This window comes from Mobula birostris, chromosome 2, assembly GCF_030028105.1.
Source record: "Mobula birostris isolate sMobBir1 chromosome 2, sMobBir1.hap1, whole genome shotgun sequence".
Lineage (NCBI taxonomy): Eukaryota > Metazoa > Chordata > Chondrichthyes > Myliobatiformes > Myliobatidae > Mobula > Mobula birostris.
In genome coordinates, this window is record NC_092371.1 from 125714917 (window position 1) to 125734456 (window position 19540).

The 19540-nt window shown below is 42.9% G+C and overlaps 1 protein-coding gene across 5 annotated transcripts in view; it reads left to right on the forward strand.

Annotated features, from left to right (window-relative positions):
- Positions 1 to 19540, forward strand: part of kif6 (kinesin family member 6) — a 610920-nt gene that overhangs the window by 196533 nt on the left and 394847 nt on the right. For all 5 annotated transcript variants that reach the window (XM_072247507.1, XM_072247523.1, XM_072247530.1 and 2 more), the window contains exon 11: positions 11286 to 11391. In XM_072247507.1, coding sequence (XP_072103608.1) covers positions 11286 to 11391 — 106 coding nt within the window. The remainder of the gene's footprint in view (positions 1 to 11285; positions 11392 to 19540) is intronic.

The following is a 19540-nucleotide window of genomic DNA, read 5'->3' on the forward strand; positions in this document are numbered from 1 at the left end:
ACTGTTTAGCCCCAGTAGTGAACATTCCATGAAGGTCATAGGCTGTCCCCAAATGAATGAGTTGGGTCAGAGTTACAGTATTGGAATAGTTGATGGCCCTGCTTTTTCAAGTACTTTGTGCATGTTTAAAACAGTGATCCTTAGCATGTCATTGTCAAAATCTAGCCCATTATTGCTGAATTTTCTTGAAATCTTACATTTCAACCATTCTACTTGGGTCTTTCTGTCAACTAATCAAAGGTGATAAATAAGGCATAGGTGAAGAGAATTGTAATGTAGTACATCACCCTCAGCAAGGGAGGAAGCATGCACTTTGGAAGCTATGATGTCTTTAGATCGATGACAGATGGCTGGAAATGTCATTCCTGCTAAGGTAAGCTTGAGGTGCAAAGGACCGGGGCAATTTTCCAATGGATGTGAATTATTACTGGCACAATAATAGCCACTTTTATTTGCTGGTTAGGTATTAAAAGAACACACTAATGGATCCAATCTCTGGACTAAACGCATAAAAGTAATTAGATACGGTGTAGATTTGTCAATGTATCTGGTCTGTATTTATAATTTTGAAATGATTATTGCTCATTGATTTAAAAATGTTGCAATAAGACAAGTCTTGACCTTATCCAGTCTATGTTTTATTTATTTATCTTAAATCTCATTATTGTAAATATTTCTGTTTTAGATGTCTCAGTTTTCTCAATATACATTATCACTGGATCAAACATTCTGGAAGATTGCTTACAGTAATTTGTGCTGTTATAAAAATTAGAACCATGTTTTTGATAATAAGTAGAATGGCAGGAAGAAGCGTAGAAGGAGGCACAGTATTGCAATAATTGATGTCCTTGTTCTTTTCTAGTACTTTGTGGTTAAGATAGTGATCCTGGGCATGTAATGCAGAAATCCTGCACATTGTTGCTCATTTTTCTTGAAACCCTGTATTTCAATCATCCTAATTTGGTCTCTGTGTCAATTAATCAAAATTAAGCTAATTAAGGTATAAGTGAAAAGAATCCTAATCTTAGTACATCTCTCTCAGAAAACTTTTGTGTGCACAGGCTTTAATTTTCGACTCATGATTGTGCTGACTTCCTTTTGTTGCATCTGTCCACTTTTCTTCAGATACATATGTCACAATTTCTTTTTTAACAACACTTTGACATTTTTCAACAACTTCAAACCCCTGGAGAAACTAGAGGGGCAGGCATAATCTATATAAGTAAAAGGACAGTGAAGTTTTCAGGTCAAGACCCTCCATCTCACAATTACTTTTCCCTTCTTATGTCTGTAAGGTTGATTCTCTTGATGTTTGCATGGTTCTTTTTCTTGTTCAGTTAACTGTTTAAATTCCAATGATTGATATCTCTCTTCTTGAGGAGCATTGGATACCTATTCTGTAAACAACAACCAGTGAAACTGATCAATGGAAATTCATTGATCATCAACCTGAAATCCAGTGACTCATTCTTTATGGATCGAAAGCACTCCAAACAAGATTTCAATAAATTATCTCTTTTAGGAAAAGCCAAATTTTTGAAAGATAATTGATCTGAAATCCCCACAGGTGCTGCCCGTCCTGGTGAGCAATTGCAACCATTACAATTTTTATTTCATTTGGGTAAATCAGTGTTCTTATTAAACTCCATTAAACATTAAGTAATGTGTACAGTTTAGCTAAGTGTGAATGGAACATTAGGGCACTTTGTAAAACTTGATTAATCATCTGGGTGCTGTGTGGCTCGTTAATGAAAGGAAATTCAATTTGCATTTGATTGTGAGAGCTATTACTGATTTTTATCAAACCAAAATTCAAAAAATATCTTTCAATACTGTTACCCAAAATTTTTCCTGTTTCTCTCATGAGAAACTGACCTATCATTTGGATGTTGCTACCTCATCCATTTTCCTTCAATATAAATTTGAAAGGCCCAGCAAACTAACATGCACAGAGCTTCCCCACAGATAACACTGAATTGCGGAAATGCCATAGTCCTTTTTAAAAACCTCACTGATCTAATCTTGCCAGCCCATTGCTGCCCAAGTTCAAGTGCTGGAAACAGCACAGATTAGGGATGCCCAGGCATGTGAACTGTGTACCAGATGCAGTGTTCTTAAAGAGTTACTCACCAAGTTACAAGCCAAGCTTTTAAGAACCTGCTTATTTGCTATTTCAATATGAATGATTCAGTGAATAGGAAATTTCTTGACATTTAATTTTCTGCACTAAGAAATATTTACCACATGTTAATGAAAGAGAATGAATCTTAACTGAACCTGCAGCTTTTCCTTTGATTTGAATTATGTGTAAATGGGAAATTCTCCAAAATATCACAGTATAAGATGCAGCAAAACAAATAGCAAATTGCAAGTTGCTAGTGCTTGGTTGGAGGTGCTGACGTAAACACACTGATGTAGCTCACATGTAGTGAGTCTGTTTGCTTATTATCACTGAAGCAGGAAATTAACCTACTAGTAAGCTGAATTAGTAAGTTAGCAGAATCTTCCAGCACAATCCTGTCCTGAGCATCTTAAGCTATTGGAGTCCACAAGGTATCTAGGACAATATCCCCTATCTTGAAATTTACATTAAAAAATTGAACCTTTGGTTGAATGTATTCAGCTTTGTGCTAGGATACTTGGCAGCAGTAGTGAAACAGAGCATAAAATGTTCCTTTTGTATTGACAGTGTTATATTATACCTGACTTGAGCCTGAAAACGTTGTTGCCAAAATCCTGGAACTGGTTCAACCATACAGGGACAGGAAACCAGGAAATTACTAAGTAAAAGAGAAGTACAAAATAGGCTCTAGCTGCCTGAACAAAGAGGTTTTACAAGGAAGAAAGAAAGCACTGTTTTGTTCAAAGTTATAACTGGAATAATTTTTACAAATTGTTTTCTCAGTTTGTTGAAACAACAGTTTAAAAGATTAAAATGCACACACAAACACGCACACTAGCATTTTCCATGGTGTCACTGTTACTGCGGTAATTGCTTGGAAACAAAAGCAAGTTGTATGTGTTGGAGAAATGCCATAACTTGTTTTTTTTTTGTAATCAGTATATGAAGATTTGACTTGTGTAGATTTGAGCAGTTAATGTACGGAGTACTGTACTGGCCAGCAGCAATTGTTCTGGTCAGTAAAATGGATTTTTAACATGAATATTGAAAGGATGTTTCAAGGCAGTGCTTGCTGGCAAGGTTAAGTAACCTACAAAACCACACGTACAACTTATCCTACAGTTAACATAGCTCAAGTGAGATGCAGTGCAAGAAAATTGTAGACAGTCTTGTGTGACTCTGATTTTAAAAAATAGAGAAAGTATAAAAAAGAATTGTATACTATTTTTCAGGCCTTTAGCTTGTGTCAAAGAGCTTTAAACCCAGTTTTAATAATGCTTTTAAAGACATTGTCATTAGAACTAATTTAAACCTCACAAATTGCAATAATAATAGATACTGTTTTAACGGTCTTGGCTCGTGTTTAAATATTGGCCTGCTCTTCAGACCTATCTTTCCTGGTCTTCTTCAAGTGGTATAAAAATTATTCTGCTCACCTAGATAGTGTCATGGTTTAAAATCTGAGACTTTTTTTTTGCGGAACTCCTCAGTATTAGAGTGATTTGTCAATCTTAATTTTTCACTATCAAGGCAAATGGTTTTCCATGGAGTCTCAGCTAACAAGCATAACTTTGTTATGAAGATTTTGTTCATTTTCTTGGAAAGCATCCATCCGTCCTCAAACATGAGACTTAGACTGCTTTCTAAATGAGGAGTGAATTCAGAAATCAGAGGTGCAAAGAGACTTGGGAGTCCCGAGTGCAGGATTCCTTGAAGGTTAACTTGCAATTTGAGCCAGTAGCAAGAAAGGCAAATTCAATGTTAGCATTCATTTCAAGAGGACTAGAATATAAAACCAAGCTTGTAATATTGAGGCTTTATAAGGCACTAGTCAGACCTCACTTGGATTATGGTGCATAGTTTTGCAGCCTTTATCTAAGGGAAGGTGTGCTGGCATTGGAGAAGATTCAGAGGAGGTTCACAAGAATGATCCCAGAATGAAAGGGTTAAAATATGAGGAACATTTGACGGCTCTGGGTCTGTACTTGCTAGTTTTAGAAGAATGAGGGGAGAGCTCATGGCTACAGCTAGCCTAACCTCAGCGGTTGGGAAAGTGTTGGAGTATTATTAAGGATGAGGTTTTGAGGTACTTGGAGATTAATGATAAAATAAGTCAAAGTCAGCATGGTTTCTGTGAAGGGAAATCTTGCCTGATAAATCTGTAGGAGTTCTGTAGGAGTAACAAGCAGGATAGACAGTGGAGAGGCGGTGGATGCCATTTACTTGGATTTTCAGAAGGCATTTGATAAGGTGCCACACATGAGGCTGCTTAACGAGATAAAATCTTAAGGCGTTACAGGAAAGATACTGGTATGGAAAGTGGAATGGCTGACAGGCAGGAGGCTGCGAGTAGGAATAAAATGGACCTTTTCTGGTTGGCTGCTGGAAACTAGTGGTATTCCTCAGGGGTCAGTGTTGGGACTGCTACTTTTTACATTGTTTGTCAATGATTTGGATAATGGAATTGATGGCTTTGTGGCAAAGATGGGGGTGGAGGGGTGGGTAGTGCTCAGGAAGCAATGCGTTTGCAGTAGGACTTAGACAAATTGGAAGAATGAGCAAAAAAGTGGCAGATGGAATACGGTGTTGAGAAATGTATGATAATGAATTTTGGTAGAGAGGATCAATAGTGCGGACTATTAGCTAAATGGGGAGAAAATTCAAACATCAGAGGTGCAGAGGGACTTAGGAGTCCTTGTGTAAGACTCCTAGAAGGCTAATTTACAGGTTGAGTCTCAAGAACCTCAGTTCACCATGGACTGGTTGATTGATCAGTTGCAGCTGCGCCTTCAGCAACCACCTCTTACAAGCATATCTCACGATGGAAGCATCCCTCTTCTTGCTACTCATGAGTTCTTTTAAAAAAAAAAATGCTGTAATGAGGAGCGGAGTGGAGAAGTGTCCCCAAGGGATTTGGACAGATTGGCAAAGATCAATACCTGCAGGAGGCATGACTTTTTTTGTGTAAGGTGCAATCCTGGGCTACAATCAAGAGCTCCCAGAAGGAAATTGACGGATAAGTTCCTATAAAGAACATTGGCGCAAAAGTGCTACACTTTGATGAAGCGTACCATGCAAACAGATATCTGAGCTTGCTCTGCCTGCTGAAAAGTAGGCAGGTTCTTCACCTTGAGTATATGGTTGTTTGCATTCCACCTTCCCCAATGCAGGAATGGGTTTAGCAAAAGCTGTTGTTGTCTAAGAATGCAAACAACACACACAAAATGCTGGAGGAACTCACTAAGCCAGACAGCATCTATGGAAGAGTACAGCTGACGTTTCGGACCAAGACCCTTCATTAGGACTGGAGAAAAAAGAAGAGAAGTCAGTGTAAGAAGGTTTTGGGGGGGGGGAGGGGAGGAAGAAATACAAGGTAGTAGGGGATAGGTGAAACTGGGAGTGGGGGAGGGGTGAAGTAAAGAGCTAGGAAGTTGATTGGTGAAAGAGATAAAGGGTTAGAGAAGGGGGAATCTGAGAGAAGACAGAAGGCCATGGAAGAAAGAAAAGGGGGAGCAGTACCAGAGGGAAGCTTTATTAATAAAGAATGTATAAATTATACAACCATGAGATTTGTTTGCTTACAGGCAACTACATAGCAAGAAACCTGAAAGAACCTAATTAAAAAAAAAGAATAAAAAACACCCGATGCACAGAGAGGAAAAAGAACACAAATCATTGAAACAATAGAAGCGAGCAACAACGTTCTGAACCAAAATGAGTCCTTAGATCCAAAGCATGCTGTATGCCTTCTTTATCATTATATCCACATGTTACTGATTCAGGGAGATTCAGGCTTGCAATCCAAGATCCCCCTGTTCATCACTGCTCCTAAGGATCCTGCCATTTACCACATGCTTTCCTCTTGTGTTTGATGTCCTACTTGTACTATGTCATACTTGTCTAGATTAAGTTCCATCTGCCATTTCTCCATCCAAATTTCCTATTGATATCCCACTATATCCTTTGACAATGTGTCTCACTATCCAGGACTCAGTCAATGTTCATGTTATGTGCAAACTTGCTAATGAGACCACCTATATTTTCATACAGTTCATTTTTATATACTGAAAGTAACAGAGATCTCACCTTTGTTCCTTACAGAACTCTACAGGTCACAAGCTTCCAATCAGAAAAATGCTCCTCTCTTGCACTACTTCCAGTCTTCTATGACCAGAATCAGAATCAGAATCAAATTTATTATCACCAGCATGTGATGTGAAATTTGTTAACTTAGCAGCAGCAGTTCAATGCTATACATAATCTAGCAGAGAGAGAGAAAAAATAATAATAAATAAAATAAAACATAATAAATAAACAAGTAAATCAATTATGTATATTGAATAGATTATTTAAAAATGTGAAAAAACAGAAATACTGTATATTAAAAAAAGTGAGGTAGTGTCCAAAGCTTCAATATCCATTTAGGAATCGGATGGCAGAGGGGAAGAAGCTGTTCCTGAATTCCTGAGTGTGTGTCTTCAGGCTTCTGTATCTCCTACCTGATTGTAACAGTGAGAAAAGGGCATGCCCTGGGTGCTGGAGGTCTTTAATAATGAACGCTGCCTTTCTGAGACACCGCTCCTTAACAATGTCCTGGGTACTTTGTAGGCTAGTGCCCAAGATGGAGCTGACTAGATTTACAACCTTCTGCAGCTTCTTTCGGTCCTCTGCAGAAGCCCCTCATACCAGACAGTGATGCAGCCCGTCTGAATGCTCTCCACCGTACAACTATAGAAGTTATTGAGTGTATTTGTTGACATGCCAAATCTCTTCAAACTCCAAATAAAGTATAGCTGCTGTCTTACCTTCTTTATGACTACATCAATATGTTGGGACCTGGTTACATCCTTAGAGATCTTGACACCCAGAAACTTGAAGCTGCTCACTTTCTCCACTTCTGATCCCTCTATGAAGATTGGTATGTGTTCCTTCGTCTTACCCTTCCTGAAGTCCACAATCAGCTCTTTCGTCTTACTGACGTTGAGTGCCAGGTTGTTGCTGCGGCACCATTCCACTAGTTGGCATATCTCACTCCTGTACGCCTCCTCGTCACCACCTGAGATTCTACCAACAGTGGTAGTATTGTCAGCAAATTTGTAGATGGTATTTGAGCTATGACTAGCCACACAGTCGTGTGTATACAGAGAGTAGAGCAGTGGGCTAAGCACATATCCCTAAGGTGTGCCAGTGTTGATCGTCAGCAAAGAGGATATGTTATTACCAATCCGCACAGACCGTGGTCTTCCGGTTAGAAAGTTGAGGATCCAACTACAGAGGGAAGTACAGAGGCCCAGGTTCTGCAATTTCTCAATCAGGATTGTGGGAATGATGGTATTAAATGCTGAGCTGTAGTCGATGAACAGCATCCTGACGTAGGTGTTTGTGTTGTCTAGGTCAGTGACCCCAACCACTGGGCTGCGAGCATGTGCTACTGGGCTGCAAGGAAATGATATGATTTGGCAAAATGAAACAATATGAGTTAGCAGCACCTTTTCTCATTTCTTGTCACGCATTGTTGAACTTGAACATCCCCACCCCCCAGTCGGCCGGTGCAAGAATATTGTCAATATTAAACTGGTCCACGGTGTGCAAATGGCTAGGGACCCCTGGTCTAGGTGGTCTAAAGCCGTGTGAAGAGCCATGGATATTGTGTCTGCTGTTGACCTATTGTGACAAAGGGCAAATTGCAATGGGTCCAGGTCCTTTATGAGGCAGTAGTTCAGTCTTGTCATAACTAACCTCTCAAAGCAACTTTCCCAAGCTACTTTTCTGTCCAGTTTACCAATTTACTGTGTGACTATGTGACATAATCTTCTGGACCAGCCTATAGGATGAACATAGTCAAATGCTTGACCAATGTCCATGTAACCAACATTCACCGGGCTTCAGCCCAAAACTTTGACTGTACCTCCTTCTATGGATGCTGCCTGACTTGCTGAGTTCCTCCAGCATTCTGTCTGTGTTGCTCAGATTTCCAGCATCTGCAGATTTTCTCTTGTTTGTGTTTTGTTCACTATCCCACCCTCATCAACCATCTTTGTAACCTCGATCAAAAAACACAATCAAACTTGTGAGACATGACCTCCCCCGCACTATATCTTGCCAGATATCCCTAATAAGTCCATGATTTTCCAAATGTGATTAATACTTAACTCTGAGAATCTTCAATAAATTCCTTACTGCTTATGTAAGGGTCATTGCCTGTAATTCCTGGATTGTCCTTACTGTCCTTCTTAAACATGGAAATAGCATAAATAAAATCAGAAAATGCTGGATATTCTGTACAAGTCGGGCACCATCAATGGGAAGAGAAACAGTTAACAGTCTGAGATCCCTGTTGCAAGTTTGAGTTTAAGTACTGTACCAAGAAATTAAGTTCTTGAGAAGTTGAAAATTGTTATGAAAAGCTGAGAAATCAAAATCTCTGAACCTTTGGAAGTGATGTGACAATAGTCTTCCTTATTTTGTCATTCCTCAGCTTAAGATTAGTTTTATTGCTATATACCCCAGGGTACAACTAAATACCTTGCTTGCGTGAAGCTCAGATGTCAAGTTCTTTTGAATTCATCCAATCTATTGAATACTTTCTATTATAGAGTCATACAACATAAGCAGACCATTCAGCCCAACTCTTCCACATCAACTATTGATATCCAACCTTATCTCCTAGCACTTGGTCCACAGCTTTCTGTATCTAAAGTGATGTAAATGCTTTTGTGAACACTCTTAAATGCATTACAACTGAGAAGTTTTAATTTTGAAGCAGTACACAGAAATTTTCAATAAAAAAATTGGTTAGCAATTATATGATTTTTAAAAAAATCTAGATTAAACGTATATTATTATTTTGCTCCTGTAGAGAGCAAGAGGTGTGTTTCTCAGAAAACCAGAGGTACCTAATAATGTTCAATCTAGCACTCCCATTGGTGTGCTTTAATTTCAATATTACTACTGACAAATTTTATTATTCTGTATAAGGTTTCATTCCACTGTTTTTGGCCAAGAGCACTGAGCAGCCCAGGCTAAGTACTTCAACTCCATGAAATTCAGGTAACTAAAACTAACTGCAGTGAAGACAGGGCTGAATGAGCTTTGAGGCACAGATTGCTGGAACTTGGAAGAGACTGACATTTTGTACATGCTAGACTAGAATGTGCTCAGTGTATTTATGATTTAATTGTTTCAAAGGTGAGTGACGTAATTTAATCTGGTAATGATTGAAATTAACAACCAATCCCACTGAATAAAAAGTTGTTGCGAAAATAGATCCAATATTGTATAATTGCAGCCTAAGCTTGCATTCGGGGTTTTGGTTGACACAGCTCATATGGATTAATGATGTGTATTTGATCCTTAGAGACTTGCAAATTGTAAGTTTTGAAAGATGGTGTTGCAACTATAGGACTCTAGCATATTCATGAACAATTTACTTGTATCCAAAAAGAGAGATGTAGTCTGTAATTCACAAAAATGAATATATCATTTGGTTAAAAGACAAAGGAGTGTATTATATATAGAAAAGAATGGCATAGAGTGTATTGTACTCCTCTCCATTTCTGATGTTGAAACCATGAAAAAAAAGTTTATTTTAACCTCTGTGCGCTTCTAATCATGGGCATCCAATCAGAGGAGGTGATGAGTGTGTTTGCCATTGGAGGATGTGATATGTAAGAGCAGGAGTTATACTTGAAGCATCATTGTCATTACTGCTTGTTTTCAAGCTGAGATTCTTCAGTACAGTGAAATTTATGTAAATGTTTTGAAACTGATTATTGAATGAATTCATTTCTAATCAAATGTCTTACATGGTGTAGTACTCTTAAATATATCTGTATTCCAAATGACTATGTAAACATGTTTATGAAATTATTATTTATGCCATAAAATTTTGAATTTTATAACAACAGTTCAGTGTTTCTGTGCAGGCAAATCTTGGTATTAAATCTAGAAATTAATGTTATACAATAGGACCACTGTAACCAAGGCTGGTTATAGTATTATGGACAATTATAGTAAAGGGCAGATATATACTTGAGATTGTCAGTCCAGTGCATTCAAAGACATAATATGTTCTGTGTGCTGGAAATATAGGCAGCCAACATATGAAAGAGCAGCAATCGGTTATGGGATTTTAATCATAACAGTTTGACCTAATTTTCATTTGTATAATGAGTGCCCTACTATAAGTAGGTTGCAGTGGTGTACTATTTAGCCCCTTGCATCTGCTCTGCTAGTTGGGAAGATCATGGTTAGCATATCTCAACTCGAATTTGTCCCCTTAGCTCATATTGTTTTATATCCGTTCTGTCTGCTAATCTATTACATGTAACAGAAAATGATGGAGAATATGCAGTGCAAAATTTGTCACATGTCTGTTGACAGACCTGGCATCTGGAGAAGAGGATAGTAAAGATTCACAGCTCTCTCAGTGCTTTTCTTCTCAGTCCAATCCCTTACCTTGAGGTTATGACCTGTAGTTCCAGACCTCAGAGCCAGGAGCATCGGTCCTTCAGCATCCACCATGTCAATTAAGCATTTTCTTAAGTTCTTTTTGAAATGTTGTGCTCAGTTTCATTAAGGTCTTTGTTCATTGTTGGTTATCTCGTTACTTGGTCTTAAAACACAGTTTTTATTGGGTCAATGTAACTTTTGCTGGTTGTTCAGACACAAGGCTCATGTGCAGTAAAAATAAAAAAGTTAATGAAGATAATGGATACATTAAATAAATTGTACCCTGCATTGCTAGTAATAAATGGCTTAGCTATTTAACAAAGACATTGAACAATTTACTTTGGCAGACAATACATGCAAAATGAACACAGCACAATGTACTTGAGTCTTTCTGGCGATTATGTGATTTATGAATGACTATATATGGTAATTTTTTAAGGTATTGGATTGATTTTATTCTAAATATGTTGTACACCTGGGATATTTTTCTTTTCCCTAATTATTCCTTCATGTTGAATTTCAACTCTGAACATGGGGAAAAAAGTTTTGCTATTCTGTCTACCAGCTGGTGAAAAATGCATCTCATCACAAATGACCTAGCCAGAGTATTCACAAGATTGCATTGCAGCATCTACTCAGTAAGCTGAACGGTAAGGTTCTAATTGCTGACAATCTGATGGATTTCTTTATTCATCTTGTGTTTTGTACAAAGGTTGCATGAGCAGGTCAATAATTATCTAGAGGACACTGACACCGAGGCTTCACTGGAAATTGGACCTGACATGCGGAAGATTCAGTACTGCTTCCATCTACTAAAGGTCAGCATTTAAGTTATTTAAAATTCATCCGTTCTCAGTATATATGATAATTTTATCAAATGACACTGTTGTAGCGATGTGCTACACATAGAGCTAGAAATAACGACACGCAGTCTGTAAGTTGCACTTGAGACTAGTTTATTCAAACTTTGCGGCACTGGCTTTTACACAGTTCCGTTTCCACCCTCTCCGGGCGGAAATGACATCAGAGGTGCATTACAAAAGTGCGCGGGCTTTCTCCCCTCCCTGGTGAAGAAGAAGGCCCAGCTCCATTTTGGGGCTGGCCTCTCTGCTGACGCGTGCGCCATTTTGTGAGCCGGTTCGCCTGCGTAGAAAGTGGGTCACCACATAACCCCTCCCCCCCGAGAACCAGCAATACACCCCCCAATGTCCACAGTCTGGATCAGTCTCTGTTTGGGTGGTCTGCCTCTGCGCCGCAGTGCCTGAACCTCGACTGGCTGCGCCAAGTCCACATGGGCCGGTTTGAGTCGGTCCACAGTGAAAACCTCCTCTTTCCCCCCAATGTCCAGAACGTACGTGGACCCGTTGTTACTGATCACCGTAAACGGCCCCTCGTACGGCTGCTGTAGCGGTGCCTGGTGTGCGCCCCTTCGTACAAGTACAAACTTACAGTTCTACAGGTCCTTGGGTACGCAGGTTGGGATCTGTCTGTGCTGTGAAGTCGGTACAGGGGCCAGGTTGCCGAGCCTTTCGCGTATTCTGTCCAGGACTGCTGCGGGTTCTTCCTCTTGCCCCCTTGAGGCTGGTATGAACTCTCCTGGGATGACCAGGGGTGTGCCGTACACCAGCTCAGCCGGCGGGGTGTGCAGATCCTCTTTGGGCGCTGTGCAGATTCCGAGCAGGACCCAGGGAAGTTCGTCCACCCAGTTAAGCCCTTTCAGGCGGGCCATGAGAGCCGACTTCAAGTGACAGTGGAAGCGTTCCACTAGTCCATTCGACTGTGGGTGGTAGGCAGTTGTGTGGTGTAGCTGTGTACCCAACAGGCTGGCCACAGCCGACCACAGGCTGGAGGTGAACTGGGCGCCTCTGTCAGAGATAATGTGGGCTGGTATCCTGAAGCATGCTACCCAGGTTGCAATCAGCGCTCGAGCGCAGGAATTGGCAGTGGTGTTGGTGAGCGGGACCGCCTCTGGCCATCTTGTGAACTGGTCTACCATAGTTAGGGGGTATTGTGCTCCTTGCAACACTGGCAGGGGCCCCACGATATCCACATGAATGTGGTTGAACCTCCGGCGGGTGGGTTTGAACTGCTGCGGCGGGGCTTTGGTGTGCCGCTGCACCTTGGCCGTTTGACACTGCGTACACGCTTTGGCCCATTCGCTGATCTATTTGCAAAGTCTGTGCCACACGAACTTGCTGGAGACCATCCGGATGGTTGTACTGATAGATGGGTGCACTAAGCCGTGTATGGAGTTGAAAACTCGCCGCTGCTGGGGTGATGGGGTGAGGTTGGCCTGTAGCCACGTCACACAGGAGGGTCCTCTCACCTGGGCCTACGGGGAATTCTTGCAGCCGCAAACCCGAGACTGCGGTCCTGTAGCTGGGCATCTCATCGTCTGCCTGCTGCGCCTCCGCCAGTGCTGTATAGTCCACCCCCTGGGACAGGGCCTGGATAGCTGGTCTGGAGAGTGCGTCCGCCACAACGTTGTCCTTTCCCGAGACATGCTGGATGTCCGTCGTGTACTCGGAGATGTAGGACAGATGTGGCTGCTGGCCGGCCAACCAGGATCAGACACCTTTGTGAACGTGAAGGTCAACGGTTTGTGGTCCATGAACGCGGTGAACGGCCTGCCTTCTAAGAAGTACCTGAAATGCTGGATTGCCAGATATAGTGCCAACAGCTCCTGGTCAAAGACACTGTACTTGAGTTCGGGTGGCCGTAGGTGCCAGGTGTTGCCAGTGCTCCTCGATGAGTTGCTCTAGCACCCCACCGACTGCTGTGTTGGATGCGTCCACTGTGAGGGCAGTTGGAACGTCGGTTCTGGGGTGCACCAGCATCGCGGTGTCTGCCAAGGCTTCCTTTGCTTTAACAAAAGCGGCCACAGCCTCTTCGTCCCAAGTAATGTCCTTGCCTTTACCCGACATCAGGGTGAACAAAGGGCGCATGATACAGGCTGCTGAGGGGAGGAAGCGGTGTAGAAGTTCACCATACCAATGAACTCCTGCAGGCCTTTGACTGTGTTGGGCCGGGCAAAGTGGCGGATCGTGTCTACCTTGGCGAGCAGAGGTGTTGCCTCGTCTGTGGTAATCCTGTGGCCCAGGAAGTCGATGGTGTCGAGTCCGAACTGGCATTTGGCCGGGTTGATCGTGAGGCCGAAGTCACTCAGGTGGGAGCAGAGCTGGCGGAGGTGGGACAGATGCTCCCGACGACTACTCCTGTCTATGAGGATGTCGTCCAAATAGATAAACGCAAAGTCCAGGTCGCGTCCCACTGCATCCATTAGTTGCTGGAACGTCTGTGCGGCATTCTTCAGGCCGAATGGCATTTGGAGGAACTCAAACAGACTGAACGGGGTGATAAGTGCTGTTTTGGGGATGTCTTCAGGGTGTACCAGGATTTGATGGTATCCTCGGACGAAGTCTACTCTGGAAAAGATGCTTGCCCCGTGCAGGTTTGCTGCAAAGTCCTGTATGTGCGACACGGGGTAGTGGTCTGGAGTTGTAGCCTCGTTCAGTCTGCAGTAGTCGTCACATGGTCTCCAGCCTCCAGCTGCTTTGGGCACCATGTGCAAGGGGGAGGCCCATGGGCTGTCGGACTGCCGTACGATCCCCAATTCCTCCATCCTCTTGAACTCCTCCTTCGCCAGGCAGAGCTTGTCCGATAGGGTGAGCCTTCGTGCGCGGGGCGTGGAGGGGTGGTCCCTGGGTCGGAATATGGTGCTGTACTCCGTGTCTCTGTGTCTGGGCATGGCTGCCGTGAACTGCGGTGCCAGAACCGATGGAAAGTCTGCCAGGATTCTGGTGAATTTGTTGTCAGACAGCGTGATGGAGTCCAGGTGTGGGGCCAGCAGCTTGGCTTCATCAGGGAGAACGTCTGGAAAGTCTTGGCATGGACCAGTCTTTTCCATTGCAAGTCAACCAGCAGGCTGTGAGCTCGCAAGAAGTCCGCCCCCAGGAGTGGTTGGGCCACGGCGGCCAGTGTGAAGTCCCATGTGAACCGGCTGGCGTCGAACTGCAGCTGCACTGTGCGGGTGCTGTAGGTCCGTATCGTGCTGCCGTTTGTGGCCCTCAGGGTGAGTCCCGGCTCCCTGTTGTGGCTGTCGTACCCTTTTGGGGGTAAGATGCTGATTTCTTCTCCGGTGTCGACCAAGAAGCGGCGTCCCGACTGTTTGTCACAGACGTACAAGGGGCTGTCCTGGTGGCCAGCCACCATAGCCACTAGCAGCGGCTGGCCCCGGCACTTTTCAGGAACTTGCAGGGCGGGCGACAACGGTGGGCTTCTGTGCCCCACCGCTGGTGGTAGAAACACCACTGTTCATTGGCCTCCTCACTCCTGCCTCTGAGTTGTGTGCACTCCGTTGCCGGCCTGGTCTGGCCTGCTGTTGAGCACGTGGCTTGGTAATCTGTCCCACAGACGCCCCGCTCTCCCTCTTGGCTTTCCACAGCAAGTCGGCCAGCAGCAGAGGTATGTCCTCGGGCAGTTGCTCTCGGAATGCCTGCTCAAACATGGGGCAGGGCTTGTGTCCTTCAGCCAAGGCCAGCATCTTGTTCATTAATGCTGACAGCGGCCTGTCTCACAAACCGTCCAGGTGCAGCAAGCGGGCACCTCGCTCACGCTGTGAGAGGCCAAAGGTCCCTATGAACAGCGCTTTGAATGCTGCATATTTGCCTTCTTCTGGGGGTGACTGTATGAAATCCTCAACCTGGGTGGCTGTCTCCTGGTCAAGGGAGCTCACCATGTAATAGTAACGCATGGAATCAGAAGATATCTGCTGAATCTGGAACTGGGCTTCTGCTTAGTCAAACCACACGCGTGGTCGCAGCGTCCAGAAAGTTGGCAGTTTTAGCGAAACTGCTTGAACAGATGAAGAGTCGATCATCTTTGGTCCAAATCCCGTTTGGACCGTTGGGGACACTAATATAGCGATGTGCTACACACAGAGCTAGAAATAATGACACGCAGTCTGTAAGTTGCATTCGAGACTAGTTTATTCAAAGTTCGCGGCACTGGCTTTTACGCAGTTCCGTTCCCGCCCTCTCCGGGCAGAAATGACATCAGAGGTGCATTGCAATAGTCTCTTCCCGCGCGCGAGCTTTCTCCCCTTGCTGGTGAAGAAGAAGGCCCAGCGCCATTTTGGGGCTGGCCTCTCTGCTGATGCACGCGCCATTTTGTGAGCCGGTTCGCCTGCGTAGAAAGTGGGTCACCACACTGTCACAGATAAGGACATAATTTTGGGCCTTAGTAGCGTGTCACTATCTGTAGCACAGTTTTATGCTTAATGATGTGATTATACTTGAGAGTCAAGATGAGGTTCAGCTGTGATGAAAGACTTGAGACAATGATTTGTTTTCCTCATAGTTGAGGCAGCAGAGGTGGTCCTGAAAGACATGTCTAAGATTACAAGGGGCATAATGAGGGCAGCTAGCAAGAAATTTTTCCCCACAGCAGTAGTACCTAAAACTAGAGACCTTATGTTTAGGGTAAAGAATAAAAATTTTAGAGAGGATCGGAGGAAATACTTTTCACTCAGAGAATGGCTGGAATCCAGAACACACTGCTCATTTGGGTAGTGGAGAAAGGCATTCATACCCTACCAAAGAGTATCTGGATAAGCACCTGCATCACCAAGGCACAGGAGACTATAAACTGAATGAGATTAGTGCAGATGGGGACTATATGGTCCTCATGGACCTGATGAGCTCAAGGGTCTGTTAAATGTGAAACGAATCCATTACCATGATGGGGTGTATGTACTCCTTTGAGGTTGGTCTTAGGTCAACCACAAACCTGTAGACAGTGGAGGATTGAAGCACAACATATGGAAGATCAGCAACATTTCAGAGGCATCAGGATGCTCCAAACTGCAGTGTTCTTAAAATTAGTGCTGATATCATCACCTATGTCCCTGATGCGTGTGATTCATTACTGATAGTGCCAAATACAATTTTAGAATTACTGTGAATTGAGCTGTAAAAGTTTGCAAATATGATTTACTCTGTGTCAAATCACTTTTCAGTCAACGCTCTTGCAAAGTACTATTAATATGGAGTCTAATATCTTAACAATTATACCTTTTATTAAGAGCTGTTGCTCAAAGGTATAAATACTTATTTGCTTTTAACAATTCCTGCATGATTGAACCATTTGAAATGAACTATTTCAGCCATGATAATATGACATATAGAGAGGTAGTTACACCCAAGGTGCAGGACACAGGAAACTTGGTGACAGTCGGGAAGGGCAAAGGCTTTAAGGAGCCAGTACAGAGTTACCATGTGGCTATCCCCTTCAACCACAGCTATATCACTTTGGATACTGTTGGGGATTTGACTTAAGAGAGGAAAGTTAGAGTGCACCGGTCTCTGGCATTGAGTCTGGCTCTGAGACTCAGAAGGGAAGTGGTGAGTGAAGTGGTGTTCTGGTGCTAGGGGATTCTTTAGTTAGGGGAACGGTCAGGAGGTCCTGTGGGAAAGAATGAGATTCCCAGATGGTATGTTGACTCCTAGGTTCCACCCGGGACATCTCAGATCGAGACTACAGCATTCTTAAGTGGGAGGGTGAATAACCAGAAGTTGTGGCCCATGTAGGTACCAATGACATGGCTAGGACAAGTGATGAGGTTCTGTATAGGGTGTTCAGGGAGTTAGGTGCAAAGTTAAAGGGTAGGACCTCCAGGGTTGTGATCTCAGGATTGCTATCCATGTCATGTGCTAATGATGCCAGAACACGGAAGATTATAGAGCTTAATATGGCTGAGGAGTTGGTGTAAGAGGGAGGACATAAGATTTTTGGATCATTGGACTCTCTTCCAGGGAGATGGAATCTGTGCAGAAGGCACGGTTTGCACCTTAACTGTAGGGGGATTAATACCCTCGTGGGAATGTTTGTTAATGCTGCATGGGTGGGGTTTAAACTAGAGTTGCAGGGGGTTGGGAAACAGAGTTCCAGAACAGTTAGTGGAGAGGTTGTGGAGGCAGATGTTAGTAAGACCTCAGGCAAAGTTAGGAATCAAAAGGTTGAACATTGTGTGACTAGTGTCCTGAGCTGTGTATATTTTAATGTATCTTAGGAAAGGTGGATGATAGTGCTGAAGGTGAGTTAGCTGGTTTACAAACAGAGGCAATGTGTAGTGAGGAGAGGCTGTTGATAGGACAAAACTGCAGTCAACAGAATAAGTTGCAACGCCAGAGGTGGACAAAATGGAGAAAGGTAATACAGGACTGAATGTGTTATCCTTCAATGTGCATAGTACATGGAATAAGGTAGATGAACGTAGCACAGTTGTAGATTGGCGTGTATGATGTTATGGGCATCACTGAATCATGGCTGGAAGTTCAATGTCCAAAGATATACAATGTATTGAAAGGACAGGCAAGAAGGAAGAGGGGGCAGTGTTATTCTGTTGGTAAAATATGAAATCAAATCATTAGGAGGTGACATAGAGTCAGAAGATGTTGAATTGTGGATAGAACTAAGGAACTGCAAGGGTATAAAGAACCTGTTGGGAGTTGTATATAGACCCCTAAATGGTAGCAAGGATGTGGTCTTCAAATTACAATGCAGGATAGAAAATGTATGCCAAAAGGGCAATGTTACAGTAGTGATTGGGGATTTCAATATGCAAGTAGATTGGGAAAATCAGGATAGTGCTGGATTCCAAGAGGAGAGGTTTATAGAATGCTTATGAGATGGCTTTTTAGAGCAGTTCTTGGTTGAGCCCACTAGGGGATCAGCTATTCTTGATTGGGTGTTGTGCAATGAATCGGAATTGATTAGAGAGCTTTAAGGTAAAAGAACCTTTTACCTTAAGAAGTGTGATCATTATATGATCAAATTCACCCTGAAATTTGAGAAGGGGAAGCTAAAGTCAGATGTATTATTACTACAGCAGAGTAAAGGGCATTACAGAGGCATGAGTGAGAAGCTGGCCAGTATTGATTGGAAAAGAACACTGGCAGGGATGATGGCAGAGCAGCAATGGCTGGAATTTCTGGGAGCAGTTCAGAAGGGACAAGAATTAGTGGGAAGTCAGAAGATTAGGAAGCTTTTAAAACCAACAGAAGCCAACTAAAAAGTCATTAAGAAGTTAAAGACAGAATACAAAAGTAAGTATTAAAGAGGATACCAAAAGTTTCTTCAGAATCAAAAAGATAAAAGAGAGGCAAGAGTCGACGTCAGACCACTGGAAAATGATGGAGAGTTAGTAATGGGGGACAAGGAAATGGTGGACGAACTGAATAAGTATTTTGCATCAGTCTTCACTGTGGAAGCCACTAGAAGTATGTGGAAGTTCCAAATGTCAGGGGGTCATGAAGTGTGAGAAGTTACTATAACTAGAGAGAAGATTCTTGGGAAACTGAAAGGCCTGGAAGTAGCTAAGTCACCTGGACCAGATGGTGTACACTCCAAGGTTCTGAAAGAAGTGGGTGAAGAGACTGTGAAGGCATTAGTAATGATCTTTCAAAGTCACTAGGTCTGGAAGACTGGAAAGTTGCAAATGTCACTCCACTCTTCAAGAAAGGAGAAAGAGAGAGACAGAAGAAAGAAAACCATAAGCCAGTTAGTTTGACCTCAGTGTTTGGGAAGATGTTGGAGTCGATTATTAAGAATGGAGTCTCAGGGTATTTGGATGCAAATGATAAAAGAGGCCATAGTCAACATAGTTTCCTCAAAGAAACATCTTGCCTGTCAAATCTGTTGGAATTCTGTGAAGAAATAACAGGCAGGATAGACAAAGGTTGATGTTCTGCACTTGGATTTTCTGAAGGCCTTTGACAGGGTGCCCCACATAAGTCTGCTTAACAAGCTACGAGCCCATGGTATTACATGAAAGATTATAGCGTGGATAAAGCAGTGGTTAATTGGCAGGAGGCAAAGAGTGGGAATAAAGGGAGCCTTTTATCCGGTTGGCTGCCAGTGACTTATGGTGTTCCACAGGAGACTGTGTTGGGATTGATTCGTTTTACA